The sequence below is a fragment of the Melanerpes formicivorus genome, unplaced genomic scaffold (assembly GCF_026170545.1).
Source record: "Melanerpes formicivorus ecotype bairdi unplaced genomic scaffold, bMelFor1.0.p_v2 SCAF_173, whole genome shotgun sequence".
Classification (NCBI taxonomy): Eukaryota; Metazoa; Chordata; class Aves; order Piciformes; family Picidae; genus Melanerpes; species Melanerpes formicivorus.
The window spans coordinates 204,525-224,572 of record NW_027142525.1 but is presented as its reverse complement, the minus strand read 5'-3'; the positions used below and the strand labels follow the sequence as shown (position 1 = coordinate 224,572).

Sequence of the window (20,048 nt, the reverse complement as noted above, 5' to 3'; positions counted from 1 at the left end):
ATGTTCCTTACTCTGAGGGTGGTGAGACAGAGGAACAGGCTGCCCAGGGAAGTTGTGGACACCAGGTTTAAGGTGAGGTTGGATGAGGCTTTGAGCAACCTGGGCTACAGGGACAGGTCCCTGCCCACAGCAGGGATGTTGGAACTGGATGATCCTTAAGGTCCCTCCCAAGTGAAGCCATACTATGGTCCTGTGGTTCCATGCTTCATGGCATGCCTGGGGACCCTCCCTGCCATCTTCATGGCATCAACTCTGCCTCAGCTCCTGCTGCCCCCAGCTCCTGCTGCCCCCAGCTCCCTGCAGACCTCTCTGATCAAGAGATGCCTTTGGATTCCAGCTCCCGCTGGCACTTCTGCATCTGTATCAAGAGGATTCTCTTCAGGGAGAGTGTTTGTGCCTCTCATCCTCAATGATTTCCTCCAGCTCCCTTCCCCAGGCCCCGGCGGCGGCGGCCCGTGGCGGCTGCAGCGCGCAGCGCGAGCACCTTAAGGAGCAGCCGAGTGGTTCATAAATGAAGAGCTCTTTCATTATAGGAAATGAATGTTTAATGAGCATGGGATGACGTCTAGACAGCTCCAGCCCTTACATGGTCTTGGAGGAGGAGGAGGAGGGTTCAGCTGCCTGCTGGAGCCAGCACTGGCTCAGCGCCGAGGGGAAGGTTTGGCAAAGCTCTCCTTGGGCAGTGAGGTCCCCTCGTGGGACAGACAGACGTCCTGGCACAGCAAGGATCTGCTGCCTCCACATCTTCTCCCTGCAGATGCCCCTTGTGCCTCTCTGGGCAGAGCCCCAAGGAGCTGTGGCCGCAGCAGGACGTGCTGGCTGTGGGGAGGCTTGGCTGGGCGCCTGGCCCCAGCCTGGAGCACACAGCCACACTCTCCTGCTCCCTGGCGCTTTGCCTGGGGGTCCTGCAACACTCAGGGAGCTGGGAGGGTCTCTGCATGGGCCAGAACATCCCAGCCCTCATCATATCATGGGCTTGAAACCTGGGCTGAGCTGGGGCAGGATGGAGGTGAGTGCTCGTGAGGCTTTGCACCCTGCCCTGAAGAAGAGGTTGTTTGATGGCTCCAGAAAAGGGGTTTCAAGTGCAGAAGGTTGAACGTAGGCCCCCAAAAGATCCCTCTGCCACGCTGGAACTGCCACTTTGGAAGTGCCCTTGCAGAAGGCCAGTGATGATGATAGCAGAAGCCCTGCCTGCTTGATGGGGGTGGGGGCAGGAGCACACCAGCTCCTCTGCCACAGCTCCCCAGCTCCTACCCCCAGTGCAGAGGCTGCTGGCTGAGTTTGCTCAGCCAGGCTCAGTGCAGGCAACTGCTGACAAGAAGCTTGAGGCCTCTTGGCAGTGGCAAGGAGATGGAACTAATGCTTGTTGACTTCATTCCAGGGGCTGCCTGCTGGGCTCTGGGGATGGCAGTGGTGAAGCAGCCCAAGGCGATGCCATGCACGGCATGGGAGGTGCTGGCAGAATTCCTCCCTGCACCCACCCTGCTCTGTGTCCCCAGCAACACCTGCAGCAGCCTCTGCATGGCTGCCCAGCCTGAGGAAGTGTTTTAATGTGTGTGATGGGGGAGAAATTCTCTGGGACATCTCACTGTCCCTGTAAAGCTGCCTGAAATCGTGCCAGGGGAGGTTCAGGTTGGAGATGAGGAACAATTCCTTTGCTGCAAGAGTGGTCAGGGGTTGGCACAGGCTGCCCAGGGAGGTGGTGGACTCTCCATCCCTGGAGGTGTTCAAGAAACCTGTGGCCATGGCATCTGGGGACAGGGTTTAATGGCCATGGTGCTGTTAGGTTGATGGTTGGACTCAATGGCCTTAGAGGTCTTTTCCAACCCAGAGAGTTGTCTGATTCTGTGATTCTGTGGGTGCAGGATCTGCTACTGGGTCTTGGGGTCTGAAGCACTGCACTGAGCAGGGTGAATGCCTCCCAGGGCAGCCTCTTGGCTTCCCCAGGCTGCTGACATTTTGGGAGGTCTTTGGTTCCTTGGGAGCAGCCCTGAGCTGTTAGAGGGGAGGAGAGGGCAGCCAGGTTCCTGGGGTGCTGTGGTGGATGTTGAGGTTCAACAAGACCAAGGGCAAGGTCCTGCATCTGGGTTGGGGCCATCCCAGGCACTGAGACAGGCTGGGCAGGGACTGGCTTGAGAGCAGCCCTGAAGAAAAGGCCTTGGGGGTGCTAGGGGAGGAGAAGCTCAAGAGGAGCCAGCAGGGAGCACTTGCAGCCCAGAGAGCCAAGCAGAGCCTGGGCTGCAGCAAGAGAAGTGTGGCCAGCAGGGCCAGGGAGGGGATTCTGCCCCTCTGCTCCACTCTGCTGAGACCACAGCTGGAGCTCTGGGGCCAGTTCTGGAGCCTCTGTGCTAGGAAGGATCTGGAGGTGCTGGAAGGCGTCCAGAGAAGGGCCAGGAGGAGGAGCAGAGGGCTGGAGCTGCTCTGCTGTGAGGACAGACTGAGGGAGTTGGGGTTGTGCAGGCTGGAGAGGAGAAGGCTCTGAGGAGACCTCATTGTGGCCTTCCAGGATCTGAAGGGGGCTCCAAGAAAGCTGGGGAGGGACTTTTGAGGGTGTCAGGGAGGGATAGGACTGGGGGGGATGGAGCAAAACTAGAAGTGGGGAGATTGAGATTGGCTGTGAGGAAGAAGTTGTTCCCCATTAGGGTGGTGAGAGCCTGGCACAGGTTGCCCAGGGAGGTGGTGGAAGCCTCCTGCCTGGAGGTGTTTGCAGCCAGGCTGGAGGTGGCTGTGAGCAACCTGCTGTGGTGTGAGGTGTCCCTGGCCATGGCAGGGGGTTGGAGCTGGCTGAGCCTTGAGCTCCCTTCCAACCCTAGCAGTTCCATGGCTCTGTGTCCCTGGGGGCTGTGCCTCTGTGTTTAGGAAGAGAAGGGAAAAAAAATAAAGGGGAAAATCTATTTTTGCTTTCCCTTGAGCTGAAATGCAGAGAGGCTGTGGGGCAGCTGCCCAGCTTGCTGTGGGACAGGAAGGGAGGTTGGTTTAGCAGCTTTGGGACCCAAGGTCATTTCCAATCAGCAGGTGCTGGTGTTTAATGAAGAGCTGCCAAGCTGGCCTGCCAAGCAGCTGAGGGAGGGAGGGTAGGCCATGGAGATAAGCTGGCCCTGCTTTGGCTAAAACTGGGGCAGCAAGGCTTGAGCAACAGGAACAGCCCACTCCCAAACAGATTGTGAAGGCCAGAGTGGCCAAGCAAAGACCTTTGCCTAATTAATGCCATTTTAACATTCAGGTTAACAGCCCTTGGTATGCTGGTGAGCCAAAGTGCATGCTAATTGCCTGTGGCTAGGCTCCTCTCCACCCAAAGGGTGCTAAACATCACCTAGGAGGCAGAGAGAGCTAAGGCTAAGGTATAAAACCCCCAAGAGGAACATCTCTTGGTGTGCAGGGGCCCTGCACCAGCACTGGCACCAGAACCAGCAGCAGACTAAGATGAAGTTCAACAAGGGCAAGTGTAGAGTCTTGCACCTAGGAAAGAACAACCTCATGGACCAGTAGAGGGTGGGGATTGACCTGCTGGAGAGCAGTGAAAGGGCCTGGGGGTCCTGGTGGAGGGGAGGTTGACCATGAGCCAGCAATGTGCTCTGGTGGCCAAGAAGGCCAAGGGCATCCTGGGGTGGATTAGAAGGGCTCTGGTCAGTAGGTCAGGAGAGGTTCTCTCCCTCTCTGCTCTGCCCTGGTGAGGCCACATCTGGAATCTTGTGTCCAGTTCTGGGCCCCTCAGGTCAAGAAGGACCTCAGGGAACTGCTTGAGAGAGTCCAGCCCAGAGCCATGAAAATGATGAAGGCAGTGGAAGATCTTCCTCCTGAGGAGAGCCTGAGGGAGCTGAGGGCTCTGTGGCTTGGAGAGGAGCAGCCTGAGGGTGACCTCATTGCTGTTGCTAAAGCTGTGCAGGGTGAGTGCCCAGAGGCTGGAGCCAGGCTCTGCTGGGGGATGCCCAATGCCAGCACCAGGGGCAGTGGTGGAAGCTGAGGCAGAGGAAGTGCCATGGAAACAGGAGGAAGAATGATTTCCCTGTGAGGGTGACAGAGCCCTGGAGCAGGCTGCCCAGGGGGGTTGTGGAGTCTCCCTCTCTGGAGATATTCCAACCCCACCTGGATGTGTTCCTGTGTGAGCTGCTCTGGGTGACCCTGCTCTGGCAGGGGGGTTGTTGGGCACTAGGAGGGAGTACTGCAGGCTCCTGGGAGAACATCGAGGTGCACAGCTTGCTGCTGCTGTCTGGCAGCTGTGAAGACAGAGCTGGGCTACGAGCTAAGACTGTCTGGGAGGCTGCTTCAGCAGCCAGCCTGCAGGAGCTGCTGTGAGCAGGAAGCAGCAACCACAGAGCTCTATATGCAGCTCCTGGCAGAGCTGCTGCTGCTCGGGATGTGACAGAATGAAGGTGCTGATTTGCAAAGACAGCCAGCATGGGGACTGCTGCAGCTGAGGCTCACGATGGGAGGGCACAGCCTGGGGCTTGGCTGCTGGGCAGCTCCAGGGGAGACGGCCCAGGAAGATGGGCAATGAGCTCTCAGCACCTCTGAAGGTGGTGTGGTGCTGGAGGCTACAGGGTCGCTGAGCTGTGGGGAGCGGCACATGTGGCTGAGGTGTCAGGGCTTGTGCTCTGCAAACCTGGCTCTTGAGCTGGTTTAGATGGTGCCAAGGCAAAATGCAAGTGTCTGGGGACAACTGGGCGTCCTTAAAGCTGTGGTAGCTGTCACCAACAGGTGATGCAGCCTGGCCCCAAAGGCCACTTGTCCCCCGGAGGACATGCAGCCCCTCACCACCTCCTGAAATCAGCCTCCACTTCCCCCCCTGCCCCTTCGCTGCCCTCACCCCGATGCTGCCAGGCTCCCTGCACAGCCAGGCTGGGCTGGCTGCGGGGCCAGGGCAGGCCTGTGGCTGTGTGCCTCTGCCCCTCGCCCTGGGCAGGAGAAGCCCTCCCTTGCCTCTCCCACCTTCTTTTGCAGAGCGGGGCCGACTACGGCTTCCTGCTGAGCCAGAACACGAAGCTGCTGAGCGCCCTGGAGAGCCTGCAGCACCGCTGCTCCAGCCTGGCCGAGGAGAACAGCTTGCTGGTGAGCAGAGATCAGGTCCTGGGCTGCACCCTGGCTGGGGGCTGGGCTGCCACGGGATGCTCCACGGGGAAGGAGTCCCGGCCAAGGCGAGCTGTTGCTGGCTGCCAGCTTCACGAGATGCTGGCACACGGGATCGGCTGGGCAGGGCTGGGGGAAAGGGATCTGGGTGTTTTGGGTCCCGTGGGTGCTTTCACACTACACCCATCGCTGGCTTGAGCAGGATGCCTTCCTCATGGTGCAGAGCCAGGACCCTGCGCTGTCCTCTCTGCCGTCTTTGTCTGCGGGAAGCCACGAGAGGCTTTGACAGGCACCCAGGCAGCAGAGAGCTGAGGGCCGGGGAGGGGAAGTCGCTCTTGTTTCCTCTTTAATTGGAGAAGCAGAAACATTGATTCACTTGCCCTGGGCTCTGGGTGACAGTGCAGCACTGCCCTCTGCTCTCACGGCAGCTCAGCACCCAGCTGCTCTCCGGCTGCACACCCAACACCCAGCGCCAGCCAGGCTGATACAGCCTGGGCCACCCACTCTGCCTCACTCCTTCACCCCTGGCTCCCCAGGCCCACGGTGTGCAGCCAGGGCTCTTGGGAAATTCGAAGAGATAAAGTTCCCCTCCAGCCACCTCCCAGGAGAAGCAGCAGCCCCTCAGGCAGCCCCACAGCGTGGGGATGGGGCCACCTCCAGCCACCCCCTGGCAATGTGGTGCCTCAGCACTTCAGCTTTGTATCACCAGCTTCAAAGTGCAGATTTGAGATCATTTTCTTGCACAGAACACCATCAGTCCAGCATGACCTGCAGGCTGTGGGGTTAGCCCTTATCTGTCATCTGGCTGCTCCAAAGCACCGTCAGGCAAAGCTCTCTTCGACTCTTACCCTCAAGGCTCAGCCTGGGTCTCGTGGCTGAAGAGGAAGGCTGAGAGCAGCGAGCACCCATGGGGGGATCTCACAGGGGTAGAGAGGAGGGCAGTGGGAAGGATCAGCCAGCCTGACAGTTGTGCTGATGTGAAAAGACAGCACAGCACATCTGGGTGCAACCCCGAGAGAAGGAGCCGTCGGCAGGCGCCGGCTTATGGGAAGGGACAGATAACAAATCAAAGGGGATTAGGAGCCACCAGAATCAATGGGAAGAAAAAGGAGATTTGCTTTGCAAATATCACAAAGCCCTTTGCTGCTTTCTCCCCATTCCCCTCAGCTCCTGCTTGGGTGTCAGGAGAGGAAGGACAAGAGCTAAGCGTGCGGCACAAATCCTCGGCACTGCCTCGAGCTCTGCAGCCCCGGGGAACAAACTGGGAAGGTTTGGGGAAAGAATGCCCAAAGGAGGAGAGGCTAGGAAAGGCTGCTGCTGGGTGTGTGCCAAGCCCCAGCCTGCAATGAGTGTGTTCTGGATGGAGAGGCACCGCGAGGAGTAGCACGGGGTGGGGCAAGGGGCATCTCCTGGGGAGTGAAAGGTCACATGAAGAGAAACCCAGGAACACACAGGATTCATTGAATCATAGAATCACCAAGGTTGGAAGGGACCTCAAAGATCATCAAGTCCAACCTGTCACCCAACACCTCATGACTAAACCATGGCACCAAGTGCCACATCCAATCCCCTCTTGAGCACCTCCAGGGACGGAGACTCCACCACCTCCCAGTGACTGGCAAAAGCCCTGTGGGTACAGAGCAGGTCAGGCAGGGCTGGGGCCCTTGGCTCCCACTAACACCCCCAACATGCACCAGGGGAGTTTTAGGCTGGAGGTGAGAAGAAAGTTCTTCCCAGAGAGAGTTGTTAGCCATTGGAATGTGCTGCCCAGGGAGGTGGTGAAGTCCCCATCCCTGGAGGTGTTCAAGAGGGGATTGGATGTGGCACTTGGAGCCATGGTTTAGCTGTCAGGAGGTGTTGGGTGACAGGTTGGACTTGCTGATCTCTGAGGTCTTTTCCAACCTTATTGATTCTCTGATTCTATGCAGCTTTGAGCTGGGCAGGGGGCTTCACCTCAAAGCTCTCCTTCTGTTCTCTAGCGCAGGAGCTGCTTCCCCCAGACGGAGGAGAAGGTGAAGCACCTGAAGAGGAAGAACGCAGAGCTGGCTGTGATCGCCAAGCGCCTGGAGGAGAGAGCTCGCAAACTCCAGGAGGCAAACCTCAAAGTCGTGAGTGCTGGGGCTGGCTGCTGCAGGGAAGCTGAGCTAGGAGAGCACCTCCTCACCAGGGCTTCTGGCTGGCTGCTCCTCTGAGCTGGAAAGGCCTTCTCTTCCCCTCCCTTGTACACCTGCAGCAGACGATGCTGTGCACATCAGCAACAGGGCACAAATGGACTCCGCTCCAGTGAGACCTCCCCTGCAGTGCTGGGGCAGCTCTGGAGTCCTCAGCACAGACAAGGGACAGGTTGGAACAGGACCAGAGGAGGCCACAGCAATGCTGGGAGGGTTGGAAACCCTCTGCTGTGAGGCCAGGCTGAGAGAGTTGGGGCTGTTCAGTGCAGAGAAGGCTCCAAGGAGACCTTCTGGTGGCCTTTCAGGACTTGAAGGGGAGATCAGAAAGCTGGGGCCAGACCTTTTGAGCAGGGCCTCTTGTGACAGGACAAGGGAGGATGGTTTGAACTCAAAGAGGGAGATTCAGACTGGGGGAGAAAGAAGACATTTTTGACACTGAAGGTGGTGAGACCCTGTCCCAGACCCTGGTGGCAGATGTCCCATCCCTGGGTCCATTGCAGGTCAGGTTGTTTGGGACTGTGAACAACCTGCTGTAGTTGGGGATGTCCCTGCTGACTGCAGGGGGGGTTGGACTGGATGACCTCTAAAGGTCTTTTCCAACCCAAACCTTTCTATGAGCCTAAGCATCAGGAAACCCAGCCAGCACCACTTTCCTCTGCTCCTGCTTGGGCAGCTGCCTTCGGGCAAGCATTTCCTACCTGCTGCCTTGCTGTAAAGGTGCTGACCCACCTGAAGGTGTTAGCTTGAGGTTAGTTGGACTGGATGACCTCTAAAGGTCCCTTCCAACCCAAACCTTCCTATGAGCCTAAGAATCAGGAAACCCAGCCAGCACCACTTTCCTCTGCTCCTGCTTGGGCAGCTGCCTTCGAGCAAGCATTTCCTACCTGCTGCCTTGCTGTAAAGGTGCTGACCCACCTGAAGGTGTTAGCTTGAGGTTAATTAGCTCAGCTTCCCTCGGGCAAGTCGTAAAAATAATTCATCTGACTTCACCTAAAGGAAACAGGAAGCATTTGCATAAGAACTGGAGTGTGGTAAAGCACAACAGGAAGGGGAGAGAGGCTCTGCTCTGCCCCATCCACAGCTCTCTGCAGTGCTGTGCAAGCCACAGGCCTTTACTTTTGCTTTCTCCAGCCCAGCTACAGCTGGTTGCAGCATCTGCCAGGGGGCAGGAGAGGTGGGAGGTGGCTGTTGGATGCGGGCTCTTGCTCCTGACCTTCCTCATTTGGGTGGAGTAAGGCAAAAGCTTTCTTCCACTGGAAGGAAACCAGGGATTGTGATGGGGAATTCGGGCCCTTGAGGGCAGAAAGAAGGAAGTGAAAGCTTTGCTGGAGAGAAGGTGTAGGGGGTTTCCCTGGTCCTGCCTGCCCTCTCTGTCCCCAGGCACTATGCCACCCATCTGTCATGGGCTTTTGGTACTTGCAGGGGACCAGTTGCTGCCAGATGGACTTGGCAGGTCCTCCATTAGGAGAAATAATTTGCTGTGCATCCAACTGCTAGTCAGACCCTCCAGCACCTCTACAGAGAGTGGTTTATTTGCCTCCCTGAGGTAAATGTTGGGGGTGGTGACAGCTTAAGACCTGTGCAAGGTCTGGGAGAATCAACCTGCTGGGCTCCTGGGCTGGGCCAGGTCTCCCAGCAGCAGAAAGTGCTTGGATGGCTGAGGCTCATGGAGGGTGGGCTGGAGGCAGGACCAGGAGCTGCATGCCCAGAGAAGGGGCCCTGAGGAGCTGGGGATCATCTGGCAGCAGTTGCCCTGGTGTACATGTCCTGTGGGCCAGGGCTCTACAGGCTGGCACATGGGTGAGAGGCTTGGAAAGACCTGGGGAAGAAAAGCTTGCATGAAGGTTGATGGCAATATGGTTCCTGATCGGGCAAGGGAGAGAATCTTCCCTCTCCAGACTGTCAGGCTTTGTGCAGGCAAACACAGCTGGAGAGGGAGAAGCAGGGTTTGATGAACCCAGGGACTGGATGTGGCCTCATTGCTCAGGGGGTTGGGATGAGCAGGGAGCTGTGAACCAGCCTCAGGCATGGGGATGTGTGCTGAGGGCAAGAGTCCCAGGGACACTGTGGCCAGGCAGCCTCAGCTCCTGCCTGAGGTCACTGCCCAGAGCCAGCTGCCTGTCTCTGCCCTGCTCCTCCTGAAGCATGTTGCCATCCCCACCCTTGCTCTTCCCTCCCTCTCTCTCAGGGAGCAGGTGAAGCTCAGCTGCTTCTAGTGAACATCTCCCAGTCCTGCTCTGGCTGTCCTGGCCCTCCCTGGGCTTTCTCTTGCCTCCCCCTTTGCCTGTAGCTTCCACTCACCAGCGTAAAGCCCTTTCCTGCTGCCTTATGAAACCCACAGAAGCTCCATTTCTTTCCCTGCTTTGGCCACCTCCAGCCTTGCTCCCATGCTCACCTTTTCTGCCATCCTCCCCTCCTCCTTCCTACTGCCTTCTCCTGTCCTTCCCTCTTCATGCTGTGTTTCTTTCTTCCCTCCACCCTGCAGTGCTGACAAACCCCACTGGCCTCATCTGCTCAGCACCTTCTCCTGAAGCCCTCCTCCCTCCAGCCCTTCCTCTTTCCTCCCACTTTTCCCTAGGTCTGTCCTGCTCCTCTCTCTGCTCGTCTGCTCCCTTGAGGCTTGGTTTCTTGACAGTGCTCCCTGCCTGATGGCTGCTGGGGTGATGGGATGGTGGTTAACAAACACCAACACATGTGGCTGCTGTCTCTGGTGCAGGTCACTGCTCCAATGCCTCTGAAGGGCTCCAGCCTGGAGCTGTGTAAAAAAGCCTTTGCCCGCCAGCGTGCCAAGGACCTGACGGAGCAAGCCAGCGCTCTCCTGGCCAAGGACAAGCAGATTGAAGCTCTGCAGCAGGAGTGCAGGCAGCTGCAGGCCAAACTCGTTGCAGGGAAGGTAAGAGACCTTCTGGGACATCACTGAGTGGCTGGGGACAGGCAGTGATGGGAATCAGGCTACGGGAAGCAGTGGGAGGGCAATTAGTCCCAGGCTTGGTCTCAAAACAGAGAGCATTTGGGGAGTGATTTGCACAGGGGACAAGGTGTGGCAGAGATGGTGCCTGGAGCCCCTCCAGAACAGTATGAGGGACACTTTGGTTGTTCCTCCATGAATTTATGAGTCTAAGCTACCCCTTTCAGCAGCAGCTAAAACTCCCTGCCTGGGGAAAACCCCAAGATGACTTTCCACAGCGCCGAGCTTCAAGCAAGCTGTGGAAGGAAGACCTCCTTTTAAGGTGCTTCTTTACAAAGCAAACCAACCAAGCATGTTCCCAAGAGCCTGCCTAAGTGCCACGTGGTGAGCTGCAGCTTTCTGAGTGCTCACAACCACCCTGGCACTGGTGGTGAGTGGGTGCATCCCTGTGTGACTGGGAGGAAGGGTACAAATCATCAGCCGAGGATGGGAGCTCATGAAACCATCTCCAGTGCTCATGGCTGCAGCTGGGCTGGTGACCCAGCTTCCCCTCAGCACTAGCTCAGAATTTGCCAGTATAAATGATGGGGTAAAAGGGATAAAAGGATAATTTAGCTCATCCCAAGCCATGCCTCTAACACTGGGTTGCTCCCTCCAAGCACTACTTCTCTGGGATTACTCTGAAGGGAGTAAGCTGCAGCTAAGGTGAAATGCTTCCCGCTCCAGGTGACTAAAACAACCTCTTCTGGACATACCAGAGAGGTCTTTTGTTCATGAGCTGGAGCCTTTCAGTTTAGGTCAGCTACTAAACTCTCCTGAGAAGCTCAGTAATGCTTGGGCTCACACTAGATTTCCCCTGCACACAGCTGAGTTGAACTCAGGTTTGTACCTACCCTACTCAGAGGATGTTTGGCTGACAAACACTTCCTCACTGAAAGCAGCTTCATTTTTGTCCCTGACCTCCTCATATGTTTAACAATGGGTTTGAAAGTAGCTTCTCAGTCTTTCCTTGATATAGATGTCATCAGGACAAGAACTGTGTCCAGTTCTGGTGTTGCCAGCATAAGAAGGACATTGAAGTGCTGGAGCAGGTCTAGAGGAGGACAAGGAGACGGTCAGAGGGCTGCAGAACCTCCCCTGTGGTTGGGAGGCTGGGAGAGTTGGGGCTGTTCAGCTTGGAGAAGAGAAGGCTCTAAGGGAGACCTTGGAGCAGCCTTCCAGTACCTGAAGGGGGATACAGGAAAGCTGGGGAGGGACTTTTGACAAGGGCTGGGAGTGACAGGACAAGGGACAATGGTTTGAAGCTTGAGGAGGGCAGATTTAGACTGGAGATTAGACAGAAATTCTTTCCAGTGAGGGTGGTGAGACACTGGCACAGGTTGCCCAGGGAGGTTGTGGATGTCCCCTCCCTGGAGGTGTTGAAGGCCAGGTTGGATGTGGCCTTGACCAACCTGAGGTGGGAGGTGTCCCTGCCCATGGCAGGAGTGTTGGAACAGGATGATCTTTAAGGTTCCTTCCAACCCAAACCATTCTATGATTCCATGAGCTCTGCTTGTGCAGGCTGCCCACTGATCCCTGCCGGCTTTAAACCACAGGAAAGGAAATCCAGGTCTGGTTTTGTTCTGTGGCATCCTCCAGAAGAAATTATCTTCCAGTCCCCCTGAATTCCCACTGCAGACCCCTACAGAAGAGGGAACAGACTCTTTCCAGAGCAGCCTGATTTTCTTAGCAGAGCCTGCTGGGCAGTCAGACTCTGCCAGGGAACAGGAGCGACAAACTGTAGAGGAACGTGACAAAAGGCAGGTGAAAAAGGCCAGGGAAGCACACATGGGTGCCATCTGCAGGCTGGCTGGACTCAGCCTTGCTAAGCCAGGGCTCAGGAGGGGACCCTGCTTGTGTAACAGAGGCACCACTAACAGGGGACATGACACACGGGCAGGGAACCCATGGAGAAGAGAGCAAGAGAGGAGATCACGCTGTCTGATCTTGGTTTCCCCATTTCTCCTCCAAGCAAAGCTGCTCATTAAATTTTAATTCCCAGCTAGTTAAAATTCAGAATTCTCCTAATCTGCCTGCAGCATGCAAAATGCATTATGCCAATGAAGGGCTTTAGAGGCAGAGCTATCATGTGCACGCTCCCAGTTTGTAGCCAGATCAGCTCTAATCTTGGGCATTTAAATCAGCGCACATTTTTTTCCCCAGCAGCTCTTGAAGGGGCTCAGCTCAGCTCCTTGCCAGTGGCAGGACAGAGGACACCCTGCATGGCGTGCTGCAAAAGCCTTGGCCTCCTTCTGCAAAGTCAGGGCTCCTAGGATAGAATCATAGGATCATAGAATCATAGAATCACAGAATCAAGCAGGTTGGAAAAGACCTCAAGTCCAACCTCTCACCCAACACCATCTGACCAACTAAACCATGGCACCAAGCACCCAATCCAGACTCTTCCTAAACACCTCCAGGGATGGTGACTCCACCACCTCCCTGGGCAGCACATCCCAATGGCCAATCTCTCTTTCTAGGAAGAATTTCTTCCTAACATCCAGCCTGACCCTCTCCTGGCACAGCTTGAGACTGTGTCCTCTTGTTCTGGTGCTGCTTGCCTGGGAGAAGAGACCAACCCCCACCTAGCTACAGCCTCCCTTCTGGGAGTTGTAGAGAGCAAGAAGGTCTCCCCTGAGCCTCCTCTTCTCCTCTTCTTGTGACAGGACAAGAGGGCATGGCACGAAGCTGTGCCAGGGGAAGTTTAGGCTGGGTGTTAGGAAGCACTGCCTCACAGAAAGGCTGCTTAGGCACTGGGATGGACTGCCCAGGGAGGTGGTGGAATCACCATCCCTGGAGGTCTGTAAGAGAAGATTGGATGTGGCACTCAGAGAATCACAGAACTGGCAGGGTTGGAAAGGACCTCAAGGATCATCCAGTTCCAACCCCCCTGCCATGGACAGGGACATGTTCTGGGCCCCTCAGTTTAGAAAGGATGTTGAGACACTTGAATGTGTCCAGAGAAGGGCAACAAGGCTGGGGAGAGGCCTTGAGCACAGCCCTGTGAGGAGAGGCTGAGGGAGCTGGGGTTGTTTAGCCTGGAGAAGAGGAGGCTCAGGGGAGACCTCATTGCTGTCTACGACTACCTGAGAGGTGGTTGTGACCAGGAAGGGGTTGGTCTCTTCTCTCTAACAACCAGCACCAGAACAAGAGGACACAGTCTCAAGCTGTGCCAGGGGATCATCCAGTTCCAACCCCAGCTCCCTCAGCCTCTCCTCACAGGGCTGTGCTCCAGACCCCTCCCCAGCCTCATTGCCCTTCTCTGGACACCTTCCAGTGTCTCAATGTCCTTCTCAAATTGAGAAAGTGACCTCCTGAGATGGGCTTCCAACCAAACCCCTGCCCCAGCTAAATCCCAGGCCACAATTGCTTGCCACATGGATTCTTGAAAGCAGGGGATTGCAGGGACCAGCAAGGCAGCTGCAGGGGATGTGGATGATAGAGACTGTGAGTGGAGGACAGAGCTGGGTTTTTTCCCTACTCCCTTGTTCCCCCAGGCTTCTGAGGCTGGCTGTTGGGAAGAGCTGCCTCTTCTTTTCATTTTTGGTGGGGGAAGGGAGATTTCAATGCAGAGCCACAGCCAGTTTTGTTTAAAGAACTACCACCCTGATGGCCTGAGCAGGAGTCTGGCACAGAGGAGGCCCCAGCTGCTCACTTCTTGAATCTGTAATCAGTTCCCATTGGGGCTTGCCTCAGTTTCCCCCTTGCAGCATGACAGTCACCATGGTTTTCCACACAAACTGTATTTATGAAGCACAGGCTATTTTTAGGGCAAATAAGAAGTGAAGAGGGAAGCAGCTTAAATTTGTCCTGGATACCAACTGTGCGCCGAATCCACTGGCTCAGGAGCTTTCCAGGGGGGGGATGAGCCACTTCTCCTCCAGCAGCAGATTGGTAAAGGCAGGTTTTGACAGCCAGCTTCTGCACCTCTGTGTGGACATGCAGGTTCCTGTTTCCCCCAGCTTCCTGAAAGCTGAAAAGCTTTGAAGAATTAAACCAAGCTGCTGACATATTCTCACTGGGTTTGTTCCCTGCCCCCCTTTTGTGAGAGTCAGATTGCACTGGTTTCCTTCAAAAGCTGCTGGTTTGGGGTTTGGAGTGGATGGGAGTGACTCATTGTGCTAAAGATAGAGGCTCCTCCATAGAAACTGTCTCCAAAGAGGGGAGGACTCAAGAATGTTTGAAAAGCTAAACATTCTCCTGAGCAAGAAGTGAACAAACCCCAGATGTGCTTCGTTCTTCCCAGCATTGCAAAGCCCTAACCACCCTTCGGGCTGCAGAGCAAGCCAGCACCCACGCCAAGGTGGTAAACTCAGCCGCGGCTCTGGTTGGGCTGAGGAATGAAATCACGTTATCCTGACACGCTCTCTGCTGGCAAGCACCGAGAAAGCCTGCGCTCCAAAGAGCCCTTTCCCTGCAGAAGCATCACAGCCTGGGTTTGATCTTCAGGGGGAATGAGGTCTTTGCATCAGGGATGCAAAGTGACTGCTTCGGAGGCTTTGGAGACCCGGGAAAGAGGAAATCTTTGGGAGGCACGCTAGCTGGTTCTCACCAGTGTCCCCTCAGTAAGGCATTTGCATTTACATCACCACCCTGACCTCTTCCACCTTTGAGAGCCTGGCAGCAAGATCATAGAATCATTGAATCAAAAAGGTTGGAAAAGACCTCAAAGATCACCAAGTCCAACCTATCACCACAGACCTCATGACTACTAGATCATGGCTCCAAGTGCCACATCCAATCCCCTCTTGAACACCTCTAGGGATGAGGACTCCACCACCTCCCTGGGCAGCACATCCCAATGGCTAACAACTCTCTCTGGGAAGAACTTTCTCCTCACCTCCAGCCTAAACCTCCCCTGGCACAGCTTGAGACTGTGTCCTCTTGTTCTGGTTGCCTGGGAGAAGAGACCAACCCTCACCTGGCTACAACCTCCCTTCAGGGAGTTGGAGAGAGCAAGAAGGTCTCCCCTGAGCCTCCTTTTCTCCAGGCTAAGCAACCCCAGCTCCCTCAGCCTCTCCTCACAGGGCTGTGCTCCAGACCCCTCCCCAGCCTCCTTGACCTTCTCTGGACACCTTCAAGTGTCTGCCCACAAGAACAGAGCCCATTGAGCCTGGGGTGTTGCATGCTACAGGTTTCAGCTGAGAAACTGCCAACAGCTCCCTTGCTCTCCCTTTACTCCAGCTGTCAGGCTTAGTTGTGTTGGTGTTTATCAGCCAGAAGTCTCTCAATGTCCTTCTTAAACTGAGGGCTCCAAAAGTGGACACAGGACTCAAGGTGTGGCCTAAGCAGTGCTGAGCACAGGGCACAAGGACTTCCCTGCTCCTGCTGGCCACACTGCTCCTGATCCAGGCCAGGATGCCATTGGCCTTCTTGGCCCCCTGGGCACACTGCTGGCTCATGTTCAGCTGCTATCAACCAGCACCCCCAGGTCCCTTTCTGCCTGGCTGCTCTCACCCACTCTGACCCCAGCCTGTAGCCTGGGGTTGTGGTGGCCAAAGTGCAGCCCCTGGCACTTGGACTTGTTGAATGCCATCCTGTTGGCCTCTGCTCCTCTGTCCAGATGATGTGGGGTTGGTGCACATGACCTATGAGGATTGTCTGAGTGAGCTGGGGTTGGGAAGGAGAGGCTGAGGGGAGACCTCATCGCTCTCTACAACTACCTGAAGTGAGGCTGGAGCGAGGAGGGGGCAGCCTCTTCTCCTTGGTGTCAAGTGGAGCAAGGGGGGACAGCCTCTTCTCCTTGGTTTCAAGTGGAGCAAGGAGGGGGCAGCCCCTTCTCCTTGGTGCCATGTGACAGGACTAGAGGAAATGGTTTCAAGCTGTGCCAGGGAGGTTCAGGCTGGACACTAGAAGATCATTTTTCACAGGGAGGGTTATCAGACATTGGAATGGTCTGCCCAGGGCAGAGGTGCCCCTTGAGGTGTTCAAGGGAGCTGTGGAGCTCCTGTGGAGCTGGCGCTTAGGGACATGGTTTGGTGCTGCCCCTTCAGTGCTGGGTCAAAGGCTGGAGTGGATGAGCTTGGGGGTCTCTTCCAGCCAGACACATTGTGTGGTGCCCCCTGCAGGATGACCCTCGCTGCCGGAACGTCATCGAGTTCGATCGGCTGCTGCGGGAGTCCCAGCGAGAGGTGCTGCGGCTGCAGAGGCAGATCGCCCTGAAGAACTTCAAGGAGTATCTACGCTGCTCCTCTAAGATCACGTCAGGAGGAGCTTTGCCCAGCGCTCCTGTACGCCTGGCACCACCTATGCCAAGGCTAAATACCTGCATCAAAGGTTCAGCCCTGCCAAAGGAGGCTCGCCTGGGAGGGGAAGCACACAGAGAGGTGAGACAAGAGGGTCAGTGACCTAAACGTTTTGCTGTTTAATTATTCAGCTGTGCTCAGGAAACTTTTTAAGGGTATGTGAGCGCTGTGGTTCACATCCACCAGAGAGCTGGTGGACTCCATCTCTGGAGTCATCCTGCGCAACCTGCTCTGGGTGAATCTGGACCAGATGAGAGGTCCCTTCCAACCTCCTTCCCTATTGTACCCCAGTCCTTGGCAGTGGTGAGGCCACACCTTGCGTCCTGGGTTCAGTTTTGGGCCCCTCACTCCAAGAAGGACACTGAGAGGCTGGAGCGGCTCCAGAGAAGGACAACAAAGCTGGGGAAGGGTCTGGAGAACAGGGCTGGTGAGGAGCAGCTGAGGGAGCTGTTCAGCCTGGAGAAAAGGAGGCTGAGTGGAGACCTGCTGTTTCCCCACAACTCCCTGGAAGGAGTCTGGAGCCAGGTGGGGGTCGGTTTCTTCTCCCTAGGAACAAGAGATAGGACAAGCGGCAAAGGTCTCAAGTTGCACCAGGGGAGGTTTAGATTGCATGTTAGGATAAAAATTCCTTACTGAGGCGGTTGTTAAGCCTGGAGCAGGCTGCGCAGGGCAGCGGTGCTGTCCCCATCCCGCAGGGGGATTCACACCCTTGCAGATGTGGTACCGAGGGACATGCTTCAGTGCTGGCCCCGATGACCCCAGAAGCCGCTTCCACTACGCTATTCTGTGTTCCTAACCCTTGCCAGGGACGGCCCCGTCCGTCTCCCACCTTCCCCAGCGCTATGGCTCCGTCCGGAGCGAACCCCCGGGCGCCGGGGCGCGCACGCTGAGCCCACGGGCAGGCTGCGCCGCGGGCAGGCTGCGCCGCGGGCAGGCTGAACCGCGGGCAGGCTGAACCGCGGGCAGGCTGCGCCACGGACACGCTGAGCCGCGGGCAGGCTGCGCCGCGGGCAGGCTGAGCCACGGGCACGCTGAGCCCACGGGCAGGCTGAGCCCACGGGCAGGCTGAACCACGGGCAGGCTGAACCACGGGCACGCTGAGCCCACGGGCACGCTGAACCACGGGCAGGCTGAACCACGGGCAGGCTGAGCCGCGGGCAGGCTGAGCCACGGGCAGGCTGAACCACGGGCAGGCTGCGCCGCGGGCAGGCTGAGCCGCGGGCAGGCTGAGCCACGGGCACGCTGAGCCCACGGGCAGGCTGAGCCCACGGGCACGCTGAGCCCACGGGCACGCTGAGCCGCGGGCAGGCTGAACCACGGGCAAGCTGAGCCGCGGGCACGCTGAGCCGCGGGCACGCTGAGCCCACGGGCACGCTGAGCCGCGGGCACGCTGAGCCGCGGGCACGCTGAACCACGGGCACGCTGAGCCCACGGGCAGGCTGAACCACGGGCAGGCTGAGCCACGGGCAGGCTGCGCCGCGGGCACGCTGAACCACGGGCACGCTGAACCACGGGCAGGCTGAACCACGGGCAGGCTGAGCCGCGGGCAGGCTGAACCACGGGCAGGCTGAACCGCGGGCAGGCTGAGCCCACGGGCAGGCTGAGCCGCGGGCAGGCTGAGCCGCGGGCAGGCTGCGCCGCGGCCTCTCCTCCTCCTGCCGCTGCCCAGCGCCCGGTGCCGGCCGCCCCCCCGCCCCGCAGTGGTACGTGCCGCTCAATCCGGGCCGCCCCAGGGCGCCGCCTCCCCTCTGGCGGCCGCGCAGCCGGCAGGTAAGGCCGGGTCCTGCCGCCGTGCCCCGGGGCCGGGCCGGGCCGGGCCGGGCTGGGCTGGGCTGGGCTGGGCTGGGGGCGGCTGCGGCGCTGCTGCCGCCGCCGGGGGCCGGTGCGGGCGGCGCCGAGGCGCGGCCGGGAGCCGCCTGTGCCGCGGCGGGGCCGAGCTGCCGGGACGGGCCCGGCGGGGCCTCTGCTGCTCCGCAGGGCAGCGGGGCTTGCCCGCAGCGCTCGGGGGCGAAACCCTCCCGGACGGAGATCGGAGCCGCGGTGAGAGGGTGTGGGTCGGGCCGGGGCTCAGCCTGCTGCGGAGGCTCCGGTGCGGAGCAGGCCGGGCGGGAACCGGGGCTGGGCGGGGGGTGAGGGGCCGGAGAGGCTGGCAGGGCTGCCCGCAGGCAGGGCTGCCCGCAGCCGGGCTGGCAGGCGGGTGTGGGCGTCAGGCCGGGCCGCGGGGGCCCGGTGCGCCCTGCTGCCCTCCCGCTCCGCCGGCCGGGGGTGTCCGGAGGCAGGCAGGGCGGCGCGGGGTGCGCTGGCTCCCGCAGGGCTTTGCTGCTGTGGGCTCCTCCGTTTCTGTCTGAAGTTGCCAGTACCCGCGGTGTTCCGGGAATGGAATGGAATAGAATAGAATAGATTAGACCAGGTTGGAAAACACCTTCGAGATCATCCAGTCCAACCTATCACCCAACCCCGTCTAATCAACTAAACCATGGCACCCAGCATCCCATCCAGGCTCCTCTTGAACACCTCCAGTGATGGTGCCTCCACCACCTCCCTGGGCAGCACATTCCAATGGCCAATCTCTCTTTCTGGGAAGATCTTCTTCCTAACATCCAGCCTAAACCTCCCCTGGCACAGCTTGAGACTGTGTCCTCACCTGTAGGCTGTGGGAGGACGAGCTTCTCCTCTTCCCTCCAGACTCCCACCAGCATCTCATTTATTTAGCTCTCACAGAGGATATATTGAATACTTGTTCCTTGCTCATCTTTCCCAAGTCACTCAGGAGTTTATGAGCCTCCCTCCTTCAGCCCTTTATTTATGAATGTCTCTTTCTTGCCCCTTCCATTCCTCACTGTCAATCACCTCTGCCTCCTTCCTTCGTACATCCACTCTCTCAGCTTTGTGTTGGGGGAAGCAGCCCTGCACGCAGTACCCCAGACGCTGTCTCCTTGATTTATATGGTGGCATAATGAAGTTTTCTTTCCCTTTCCCAATAGATCTCTCTGTCTTTGTGCCTAAGAGCTGGGTTCTGTTCAAACATCATTTGTCTGGTGGCCCTCTGTAATCTCTCAGTGTCATGAGGTCCTCTTCACTGTTTGTCTCTTTGCTGTGTCGGTGCTTGGAGGGCCTGGTTCCTGCTGCCTCTCTTTTAGTCCTTCAGTTTTTCACTAGATGTTTACCCAAGAGAAAAACTTTTCCCTTAGTATCTCAGGCTCAGTGTCTGTAAGAAGCCTTTCAGAGCACTCTGGCTTGAATGTGTTCAGAGTACCCAAGCAGAATCATAGAACCCTAACTTCCAGAGAGCTTCCTCAGAGTATAAAGAGCGAACTCTCTACAGCTACTTGAAAGGTTGGAGGTTGGAGTGAGGCTGGTGTTGGTCTCTTCTCCCAAGTAACTAATCATAGAATCAATAAGGTTGGAAAAGACCTCAGAGATCATCAAGTCCAAGCTGTCACCCAACACCTCCTGACAACTAAACCATGGCACCAAGTGCCACATCCAATCCCCTCTTGAACACCTCCAGGGATGGGGACTCCACCACCTCCCTGGGCAGCACATCCCAAAGCCAATTACTCTTTCTGGGAAGAACTTTCTCCTCACCTCCAACCTAAACCTCCCCTGGCACAGCTT

The 20,048-nt window shown here is 57.4% G+C and overlaps 1 protein-coding gene across 1 annotated transcript in view; it reads left to right on the top strand.

Annotated features, from left to right (window-relative positions):
• Positions 1-20,048, top strand: part of TSPOAP1 (TSPO associated protein 1) — an 83,783-nt gene that overhangs the window by 14,122 nt on the left and 49,613 nt on the right. The window contains 4 exon segments of the mRNA XM_068169210.1: positions 4,942-5,049; positions 7,047-7,175; positions 9,955-10,131; positions 16,254-16,511. Coding sequence (XP_068025311.1) covers positions 4,942-5,049; positions 7,047-7,175; positions 9,955-10,131; positions 16,254-16,511 — 672 coding nt within the window.